This window comes from Channa argus, chromosome 3 (genome assembly GCF_033026475.1).
Source record: "Channa argus isolate prfri chromosome 3, Channa argus male v1.0, whole genome shotgun sequence".
Classification (NCBI taxonomy): Eukaryota; Metazoa; Chordata; class Actinopteri; order Anabantiformes; family Channidae; genus Channa; species Channa argus.
The window spans coordinates 2,036,190-2,047,857 of NC_090199.1; the positions used below are offsets into that span (position 1 = coordinate 2,036,190).

At 40.0% G+C, this 11,668-nt stretch overlaps 1 protein-coding gene across 1 annotated transcript; it reads left to right on the forward strand.

Annotated features, from left to right (window-relative positions):
- The first annotated feature begins 645 nt into the window (after positions 1–645).
- On the forward strand, positions 646–10,847 carry rcor3 (REST corepressor 3). The gene is made up of 12 exons (XM_067499518.1): positions 646–1,037; positions 1,142–1,198; positions 3,392–3,469; positions 3,574–3,626; positions 4,237–4,398; positions 4,802–4,926; positions 6,244–6,322; positions 6,504–6,719; positions 8,059–8,136; positions 8,525–8,582; positions 9,011–9,255; positions 9,458–10,847. The coding sequence occupies exons 1-12, from the start codon at positions 914–916 to the stop codon at positions 9,833–9,835; spliced, it is 1,653 nt and encodes a 550-aa protein (XP_067355619.1). The 5' UTR covers positions 646–913; the 3' UTR covers positions 9,836–10,847.
- Positions 10,848–11,668: the final 821 nt, after the last annotated feature.

Sequence of the window (11,668 nt, forward strand, 5' to 3'; positions counted from 1 at the left end):
TGGCTTTGAATGGTCACTGTCATCTCTGCTGATGCTTTTACAGATCCCTGTATTTATTGTGTTTTTTCCATTGCTTTTAGAACTTTAAAGAAGAAACATTAACATTCATACCGTGAGCCCAAGAGACCTGATTCATAATAATTCACTGTGAAAAAAATGGATTTCCTCTTAACATTTATTAAGTTTTAGAAGCAGCTCAAGAAATCTGATTGTTGTGCAATGTCTCCATCTGCTGGTGCTGAAGTGTCAGTTCATGACGACTCAGATAAACAACTAAGGAAAAACATAAATAACATGATGTACTATTAAAAAGCTCTAATAATTTTAGAACTTCTAACCTAATAATGTAACAGATGTAACTCTGGATGAACTTTTATGAGTCTAATTAGAATTTTTACGATTACGCCATCTACATCTAATTCTATAAAATGTATAATTTTCATTTTTTTAAACTCTCTGCTGTTTTCATGAATTCTCGCGTAAATTATTTTGCTGCTACGTTTAAATATATTTTTATTTTAGCTTCTTAGTTTGTGTCGGCGGAAGGATCTGCTGCCAATGGCTCCGCAACAGCAGTCGCCGCACCGCCGCCCGACGGTGCGTAAAAATTCGTCCCCCGCTGTGGTTAGTTCCGCTCGGTTAAGGCTTCAAAGCAGCACAAATCTCCCTCACGCGGACAAAGTTCGACTTTAAAGTTGCAGAAAAATCAGACGTGAGTCTGTGGTTGTCGTTTACGATGTGAGACAGCGTGTAGCGACCGTGTGAGAGGAGGTGGTAGCGAAGAGGAGAGCGACACAGCGACACGGACGGAGCTGCGGAGACTTAACGAACTGCAGCAGAAAAACGTCCAGCTCCTGCTGACATTTTATATTCCGACACAGTGGCGAGAAAAACGGTGAAATTACTCGCTGAGATGCCGGGGATGATGGATAAAGGCTCGGAGTATTTAGGGAAAGGTCGTTCAAACGGCACCAAGAGCCCGTCCAACGCTTCTAATGGACATTATTCAGACGAAAGCGGCAGCGACGACGAACACGGTGAGTATAGCCTCGAACAGCCTCTTATCGCTCCGTACACCCGCGTATTTCAACGGTGCATTGCCAATTAAACGTGTCCTGTGTTTGTGGCTGGTGTTTTCCAGATGTGGGGATGCGGGTCGGAGCCGATTATCAGGCCAACATTCCCGACTTCGACCCCGGTGAGTGTTATTGCTTCGTACATGAGTGACGGACGGTGGTAGCCTCGGTACATGAACGGTACAGAATGTAACTACACTCACGGGTTAATGTGGACGTGTTGGAGGTTGTAAACTAACTGTGACCGCAGAGGTGCTGGTTTAAATGCGCTTCTCTCTCAGTTTGTGGTAATAACGACAGTTGTTGTGTCATAAAGTAAAGGTAATGGGGCTACACGCACCGAGGCTACACGGACCGAGGCTACCTCAACTACTCCCCGCCAACTTGTGACATTAAGGATTTTAATTAATTCTAATTAATTAGGGGAAATTAAGTTGGCTTCAAATATCAGTTTAATTTTCCTTTTGCGTATATTAACTGAAATTGTTCCCTGTAGCAGTGGACAAAAATAGTAAACCTTTAAATAAAGTTACTACAGTGGTTAAAGAGATACTCAAAACGTTAATGCATCAATAACACGCTGTGGAAAAAATAAAATCCTAAAAATTATCAGCTCACTTAAAGTATCAGAAGTACTATGTGCAGAATATCTTATTTCACGTCATTGAATGACATTATTGAATTGTAATTACTGATGCATGTATGTGTTATACGTTTCATTATATTATAGAAAGTGACTAGTAACTTAATTCAATTCCCTCTGAAATGTAGTGAAGTAGCAGAAAATGGAAATACGCAAATAGAAATATCTCAAACCTTTACTTCAGTACATGTAGGAACTACTTTGCACAAACGTGTATATAAAGATTATTTTAGTTAATTTGGCTGATTTTTCTCAAGTTGTTGATCAAACATTTGTAAAACGTCCTTAAATCTGGAATAAAATGGACCTGAGAAGTTTGCAGAGCCCCGAAGGTCAAATTACTTTGTGGCAACAAGCTTAAGCAATTATTTAAGTATAAATAAGGGCAACAAAACAACCTACAAGTTACAGTGAGGTCAGAGGCAGAGAACATAGAACTGATACAAGTTAAGCTTCTTCAGTATTTCTTTAATGTGTGTATTCAACACTGACTGCCAACAGAGTGGAGTTCATCTTACTGCTGAGAACAGAAGCACTGATATATTAGGTACAAGATAATTAGCTGAAAGACACATTTATGAAGCTGGTACCAAAAAATATTTGGTATTTTTTACTCAGACTGACTAACATAATATTTCCATTAAGAAGCTTAGGGAGTCAATTCTCAATCAAAAGTACAGCCTTGTTAGAAATACTGTGATTTCTACTATTTAGTATGTGTAAGCAGTACCTCAACGTGTAATGCATGGTTTATAAAACACTACATAGTAGCAGTGAGCAGATCTAATTTATGCATTTGTGATTTTCTTTCCTTACATGATGCAAACGCTGCTGTATAAACATGGTGAAACCTTAAAGAAAAGTTATCTACAATTACCCTACATTAAAAATACAAAAATACTAGGCCATATTATCCTTTTCGTTGTTTTGTATCAGCTTTCACTGTTGTAATATTTGGTGTCCAAATCCTATGTTTTCTAGAAATCCACATTTTCTAAATATCTTTATTTTATTTTAGAGAAGACTATATGTTAGAGTCATTATCTGATAAAACTTTCATTAATAATATTAATATTAATAATTATTAATAATAAGAACAACTAGAAAAAGCATTCAATGCAGAAATTTCAAAGGCAGTTATGTAATGTCATTGATGACGCATTAAAGACGTCATTAAAGCAATAATTTCTTAAAGTTATATGTATAAAAATCCTAAAAAATCTGAAAAGATATTTAAAAAACCATATACATGCAATAATGTCCTGTATAAGCTGAATGAGTTTTGAAGTTTGAATCGTGTTTCTAGCTGAAAGTTAGGCGACGCAGTTAGGCGCCAGGCAAATACGCAAGATGTCAGAATAATAATAATAATAATAATAATAATAATAATAAAGATTAGGATATCATTACGTGTGCGAATCATTATGTGAATGCTGAGTAGAGTACATTGCTACTCTAGTATAAGTATACTTGAGTAGTTGGGCTGCTAAGATGCTCACTGTGAGCGACACATTAAAACCAGTATTGTCCAAATCTGCTGGTCTTCTGGGCCCCACTTTAAAGTAGCTCCTGCCATCACACATCACTGGAGTTGGTCTTTACAAAATGTGCTGCGGACGTGTTAATTTAAAGTAGCCGGATCAGCAGAATTGTGATGTTTCTTCACCATCAGGTTCCAGCAGGTACTCTGATAAGGACAGCGGGGGGATGCTGGTTTGGTCTCCGTATCACTCCATCGTCGACTCCAAACGTAAGCGTACTCTTTCCTGCTCCCCTGTGGTTACTTGTGCACAGCTGCAGTCCTCTATCAGGTTGTCAGATCAGACTGAGCTAACGGCGTGTTTCCCTCTACAGTGGATGAATACATCGCCATAGCCAAAGAGAAGCACGGGTACAACGTGGAGCAGGTGGGTCCTCACTGACACAGGCTGGAGGGGCCTGGTGTGGTCCACAACAACCGAACTGAGACCCTTTTACTGGACTCAGTCCATTACAGCAGTTTAACTTTCAGAGGAAAATTCAACAGCATGGATGTATCAAGGAGAATGGAACTGGAACTTGGTCCTGTGTTTACTTATTGCCACCCCAGACCCTTATAACCATTGAGTGAACCACAACGTTCTTATAGTTCATTTGGACAAAACAGTTGTTTTATAAATTGATCCACGGATTCAAACCAGACCAAACAGATAGAAGGTTTAAAAACACACCAGTCTGTGTTTTCAGCCCAAAAATGTTTTTCAAAAATCAAAATTTTCCAAATCCAAAATTTTGATGTTTTTTCCTAAAAAGACCCCAGAACTTCGTGCTTTAAATGTCAGTGGTCAGACGAGGTCATGCATATAAAAAAATATATTAAAAAATTAGAAATAAATCAGCCGTCTGCCTGTCTCTCTCTCTCTCGACCGGACATTTGATTGTTTGCCAACAGAGAAAAGGCGAAGACATTTGAAAAGTCCGTCTCATGTTGTTTCACTGTGACAGCGCTGTCCACTAAAACCCTTCGTCTGTGTCCAGGCTCTCGGCATGCTCTTCTGGCACAAACACAACATCGAGAAGTCTCTGGCAGACTTACCCAACTTCACCCCGTTTCCGGACGAGTGGACGGTGGAGGACAAGGTGCTGTTTGAACAGGCCTTCAGCTTCCACGGGAAAAGCTTCCACCGCATCCAGCAGATGGTACAAAGCTGACGCAGCAGCACTGTGGTGGACAGTACATTTCATCACTTAGTGTAGTTCAGTAGAGTTTTTAGTTTGGACTTAACTGCACATATTTTAGAGCTGTAGCTACGTTTCAGATTCTACAATAAGTTGGCAAACGCAACTAATTGTTTTAGATGAAAGCATCTTGAGATCTCTTCTGTTAAAACCCGAGTTCAGGCGAGTTGTTTCCACTTCCACCAAAGAATAAATTCACTTCAATGTTTCAGATGCTTTCATTTAAATCCCTGAGGCTGAGAAAGGCCAAGATATTTATTATTTGACAGAAACTGAACATTAGAGAAAAGGCTGAAGTTTCCCGATTTCCTCTTGAACTCTGACAATCCCTTTAGATCCATTTTGTCCATTATGTTTCATGCAGTTGCCAGACAAGTCCATCTCCAGTCTGGTGAAGTACTACTACTCCTGGAAGAAGACCCGCTCCAGAACAAGTCTGATGGACCGACAGGCTCGGAAACTGGCCAACAGGAACAATCAGGACGACAGGTACAAAATACCGTAGTTTGGAGGAAAAACTGACAAACTATTGTCCTTTTTAGATAAACAGTGTGAAAAGCTGCCTTTCAATGAAAAGGCAAAAATGCACAAGCTGCCAGTTCGTTAAACTAGATCTTTTTGGTTTTTGCTTATTTTGACACATTTCACTAATCAATAGAAAACAAGCAGGACCAGCAGTTATTGTCAAGGAAGCTGCACTTTGTGAAACACCACAAACAGAAGAGAGGAAAAGAAAGTTGCTGGCAAAGTCTTTAGCAGGGCTTCAACAGCAGATGGTGCTGAAGCTCCAGAAGATTCCTCAATAGGTTAATTTCCAAAATAAAAGGTAGTAGAACAGAAACTATTTGATAATAGCACATTAATATTGGTACTAATAATGTATTAATTCAAGGGCTGTCAAATAGTTACAATTTTCATGTACTTTTATATGTATCATAATGTATTTAAAATACAATTCATAATTTTCATATATTAAATGTAATATATTTTTACATTACAGTTATTCACATGTTTTATGTGATCAGACATTTTTCAAGTTTTATTACTTTCATAATCAGAGGGGTGGAAACTTGGTACAGACTTGCTAAAGCCAATAAAGTGACAGTTCAGTGAAAAGTCATGAACTGTGTGAGAATTTAGGTTGAATGGTTATTGAGGAATTGAACAGTTTGATATTTACTAAGTCAATCATATTTGAACAGTCCCCACAAAGACGGTAAACTCAGCAACGCACTGTTTCTGCTCATGTTTAGGGTCTTTCAGTCTGTGACCTGGATTAGCCTGTTTGTCTGTGCTGGAGATCACATCATTCAGACACACTGCTTCACAGGAGTGTGAGCAGAGAAAAGTTATTGTTGGTTTGAAGGTCTGCTGTTGAAAATATGATTAATTCAGAAAAGGACTAAAGTTCTGCTTGAAGCTTTAACTGTAAATACAAACAGAGATGAAATCTGATATTTTTCAAAAACCATGCAGGTAAAACAGGAATCATTTCCTGGAATAAAACCTGACTTTAAACGCCGTGTTTTGGCTGACAGCCCAAAGCCAAACAAATCCCCATAACATCAATGATAAAACAAATCTAAACTTTGCAGAAGCACGAATCTGAGAAATTTTGGCCTTTTCGTTAAATACACGATTAAATCGTGACTTAATAATCAGAATTGTTGTTTAAGTCAGTGGAGACTCTGTTTTAGATTTGTGCTGCTGTTCTCCATCATGCGTTTGATGTGCTTGTGGGATTTCAGCTGTCTGCACTTATGTTTCCTGCCATGATTGTATTTTGACTTGTCTTTGTTGCCATAGTGATGAGGAGATTGAGGATGCCAATCCCATTGAAGCTAATGACAGCGACTACGACCCCAACAAGGAAACTAAGAAAGAGGTACGTGGACCTGGGATAACCATCAATAATAGAAGTTTTCTTTAAGCTTTTTTTTTCTAAGAATGTTCTTACATTTTAGAGATGTTGACATCCACAGTGGATCAAAACATCATGATGATGCTGAACAAAACTCTCAGCCACTTGTCGAGTTCGTCCTCCATGTTTATTCTCTCACCTTCAGAACCAGGTGGAGCTGACGGTGCCAGGCACTAAAGTCGCTCTGGGTCGGCGAGAACACCAGACCCTGCAGCACCGACACCACCAGCGCTCTCGCTGCCGTCCCCCCAAAGGAATGTATCTGACACAGGAGGACGTGGTGGCCGTATCTTGCAGTGCTACCGCTGCCAACACCCTCCTCCGTCAGCTCGACATGGAGCTGGTGTCACTCAAGAGACAGGTAGGAGACACTGCAACACTTCTCCATCTTTTTCCACCGGAAGGACCTGAAAAAAGGAGGAGATTTAAGATGGGCAGACATTTAAAATCACAAAACTTCTTTAAAAGATGAAGAAGATCTCAGATCATTATTCAACATTTACTGGTACTACTGCACAACCATGAATACATCCTTCAGTAGTGATCCAAACTACTTTTAACCTCACTCTACATCAATTATCAAATCTAAGTTCAGGTCCCATCTACCTATGCACCACATAAAAGTAGCACTAGACGTCCAAAATGGACTAAAAATGGAGAAAATAAAGCACCAACATTTTCCATCCATCTGAAAAAAAAAAGATTCATGTGCCGAAGCATCTAATGACTACAAATCCACCTAATGGTTAAAAAAAAAACATCACAGGAATTTGACTGGTTGGTTTGTTAAAGCTGTCAAAAGGCCCATGTGAGAAGATGATGAACATGGGAGTTTTTTACTCAAATTTAAACCAAGAAAACAAGTGAAATAATCCCAACTTTCCCAAACAAACAGCCTTGTTAAACATTGTTGTCCAGAGTTAACAAAAAGCTCAATGTCACACCAGGTATGTAAATTGTCAGGTATGAATTATATTCAACATGCTGCAGTTAATGTACCATGCTGTATTACAGTATCTTCAGAGTACTATCCCAGTATGTGTAAATACATCATTAACTTTAACACATCTACAACAAAATGAATTAATTTCTACAAATGTCCTTGATTATTGTCCAATATCCAATTTTTAACTCATTACAAATGTAGGATTTTGTTATACAATCATCTAAAGTATTTTTACACCTTTACTAACTTTGATGAAATATTATTTTAGTAAAATGTCTTTAGAAGCTCATGTGATTTGGTCAGAATGTTAGAAATCGACTGCTTAATTACGCTGAAGTGTAAAGACTTGTGAGGCATCACAGTAGCTGCACTTAGCATTAGCATGCTAACACTAGCATCTGGATGTTAGCATTTTTATTGTTGTAGCATAAACATAAGGGCAGTTTTGTGTCCATTAGTAACTCACCAATCAGTCAGAGGAAATCACAGCAAACCAAAGTGAAGCAACATGAATAAACTGAGCTGCTCATTCACCCACTTTCTGCTGGGAACTAGCTGGATTTGTTTGAGGCAGAAAAAAGACCCCAGCATTAGGCGTTAGGCCTCCTGTGCAATGCCTGTCCAAAAAAATACTGTTTCGATTACCAGTAGATTCCAGGCACATTTTAAAGTAGTGTAACAGTAAAAGCTTAATTTTTCTTTCTTTTGTAAGTTCTGTTAAACAACACCTGGATGTTCCTGCTGTGTTCTTCAGGTGCAGAATGCCAAACAGATGAACAGTGGAATGAAACACATGTTGGAGTCTGGGATCGATGAGTTCCGGCTGCCTGAGGTACAAACTCACCGCAGACAAGTACAGTGGGATTTATTTTGTCAACCTACATGAAAACAAACTATTCTTCAGTGTTTTTTATGTCTATTTAAGGGTGGATGAAGCCTTAAAACACACTGAGGTGTAAAACTGAACAAGTACAAACCATTTGTGGTTCTGCTTCACCCACTTCAACAATTCTGCTGATTGTGCAGTTTGGAGCTGATGTATCCCACAAATTTGATATAGACATTTTCAGGCCATCTTAAATGTTAAGGGCTTTGTTAAGGGGTAATTTAAACATCCCTTTGTGGAAAGGAGACGTTGTTCCTTCATTACCTTTAGTTCTAGATACAGACTTTAAGCTTTTAACTATTACTGACTCTCACTCTAATCTTTAATCTTGCAGTGTAATCAGAAGGTGAATGCTCGCTGGACCACAGACGAGCAGCTCCTGGCTGTTCAAGGTGAGCTTCACGACTCAAATGTCCAATATAACGCAAACTTACAATTAATAGGCCACTGTCGAACTTAGAGAACTTCAATGTCCTACAGCATGTGGGCAGGTTGAAGCTGCAGCAAACCCAAAACACGGTGACGCATAATGTTTTTACAATAACACCGGATCTAATGACAGTGTGAAAACAAAGTGAAAGGAATCAGACAATTATCAGCTGAATCTGCAGCTTCCCTCTGCTTTAAAGGGCATTAAGGTAAAGTTCAGTTCATTGTTCACTGTCCAGGTTATAACAAAAAAACAAATGCAAAATAATGATAAGAGTTATAATGTCCACACACATTCATTGATTTGTTTTTATTTTTCCTATTAACGTCACTTTCTCTTGGTGGCAGTTTAATAATCAAATGCTTTGCTTTGACCTACGATGTCCTTCAGGTGTCAGAAAATACGGAAAAGACTTCCAGGCCATCGCAGATGTCATCGGCAACAAGACGGTGGGTCAGGTGAAGAACTTCTTTGTCAACTACCGGCGGCGGTTCAACCTGGAGGAGGTGCTGCAGGAGTGGGAGGCCGAGCAGGGAACACGAGCTCCTAACGGAGACAGTGCCACCTCTGGAGAGGAGGGGAAGAACAGCTCCAATACCCCGTCAGGGAAGAGCACGGACGAAGAGGACGAAGAGGTGATGTTTCACTTTATATCCTGAACATTTAGTAAAATGATCAGAGTATTCTGCTCTGTGCACAGTGACAGATGGAAGGGTTTTATGACAAGTCCAGACACATTTTAAATATGTAATATTTAAGTCGGACAAAGAAGAGCGAAAGCTTCGGTTTCAGCTGAAAATACAACAAATAATTCTGAAAATTTGTTTTTTCCTGCAGGGTCAAGTCACCTCCTCAGGTGCGTCCCCTGCTGCCTCATCTTCATCAGCCCAGACTCCAGTGACCTCCAGCACCTCCTGCTCCCTCCACCAGCCCCCTCCACTCCTGCGGCCTTCCCTCCCGGCCACACCCTCCCTGCACCGCCAGCCTCCGCCCCTCCAACAGCAGGCCCGCTTCCTGCAGCCACGCCTCACCCTGCAGCAGCCCCCGCCTCTCATCCGCCCTTCCAACCCTTTGCCTCCCCGTCTCAATCCCCGCCCCCCTGCTCCCATGACTCTCGGCGGCAACCCTATGGGGTCAGGCCCAAGCTCTGCCCAGCAGCCGTCCAGCCTCTCCATCCATCAGTCGGAGACAGCCTCGTCTTCCTCCCTCCACTAAGGAACATCGGACTGAGTTTCTGTTGAAGTGACAGGAAAAAGGAATTATTCAGAAGCTGTCTGCTGCATTCAGGTCCCGTGGGAATATCTGAGCCACTTTCTGCTTCCAAACATTGACAGAAAATGTCACCGTTTCTGATCAGTTCTTCACTCTTATTACAAACAAACATAAAGGTTACATATTTACATAAAAACAAAATCCAAAGTCGTGATGTAATTTTTTTCTGTCCTGTTCCCACAGGACCTAACATGCAGTATACCTGGTTAAAACATTTTCTCTTTGTACAGGAGATTTGACTAGAACTCATTTAGTCTTCAGAAGTTTGTCAAAGAAAGTGTGTGAATATTAAAATCATAGCCTGTTTAGTCAGTTTAATCAGTTAATCATCAGCAGACATGTGGTGTCCCACAGGGCTCAATCCTGGGTTCCTCCTGTTTCTCCGTCAATATACCTCCACTTAGATTTTATTACATCAACCACAAACAAAAATGAAGCATGGCCGTATCTGAACTGTTAAACAATGAGCCTCATAAACTGATAGCATGGTAGCAGCATGCTAGCAGTTCTGTGAAGCTGTAGTTAGACACAGTATTTGTGAAAAGCAAATGTTAAGCAACGTGTGCATCATAAAAAAATTAACATGCTGATGTGTAGGAGATACGTTTTGGGCTAATTCAAATTTTAATGCTAAAGGAAAAGTCAGAAAATCGCCCAAACAAACAAAGAAGTAAAATCCATTTTATCTGTATTTCAATGTGGACCACGAGACTAACATCCACGGAATGATGCTGCTATTGTGTTGAAAAAGCTGAGGTATTATTCTTTACAGCCTCATTTACCTTCACGGGCTATTTTTAAAGTCTAAAAACACTACAAATTAAACTTAAATTGGTTTAATATCGTTGTAACATTTTTATAAGATAACGTTTTCTGTTGTAGGTATGTTGTAGTAATCCTCGTGTTTTCTCTGCTGTGAGGATGAAAAGTAGATATAAATGACTTCAACAACGTTTCTTTCGAACCACTTTTTGCGGCAAACCCTACATTTTTAAGCCCTTAGAAAAGATAAGTCATGATAGACACGGCAGCTCCAATGGAAAGCTGGCGTGACTGTTGGTAAGTATTTAAAGATTCGCTCTGGTGATGTTCAGTGTTTTTATTAATATCAACAAATCATCCGGGCAGACCGAACAGTGTGTAAGGTGTGTTCACGCCGTTGCAGAAAAATAGCTTTTGTCTTTCTGCTAAGCGGTGCAGTAACTGACAAACGTTTAGTCTGTCCAATCCAGTACTCTGTGCTCTGCTAAGCTGTTCTACCATCTGCTACACTCTTCACAGTCCTTCAGGCATCAGTCAATATCGAATTGCAATTGATTGGAACCTGTAAAACATAATAAGTAAGAAGAAAATTGTTTCCGTTCTCTCGATCGGTCGAGCCTCGCTAAAACCACGAAATATCTCTGTGCTGCTGTTCACTAAATCCATGGGAGGCGTCACCGGCTACTGTGGACCACTCACAACAAATTTCCAAAAAGTTACATACTGTAGCTTTAACTTTGAACCAGGTTTCGCTGACCCTTGTTTGATTAAAAACTAGCATGCAATTATTAGCAGTTAGCATGCAAATACAGTTACCAGTGCTGCTTTACAACACTATTTATCTAAGGTGGCACCATTTACCTGTAGCGCAGCACCTCATGGAGTTTGGGTTGGTGTGGTTTGTGGCAGCAAGGCGGCGGTGGAATCACCAGAATTATTACTTTAATGTTCAGTTACTGAAAACCAAGTTGTACGTGGTTTACTGTCACCCGGCAATGGCAGCGTTTCCATCCC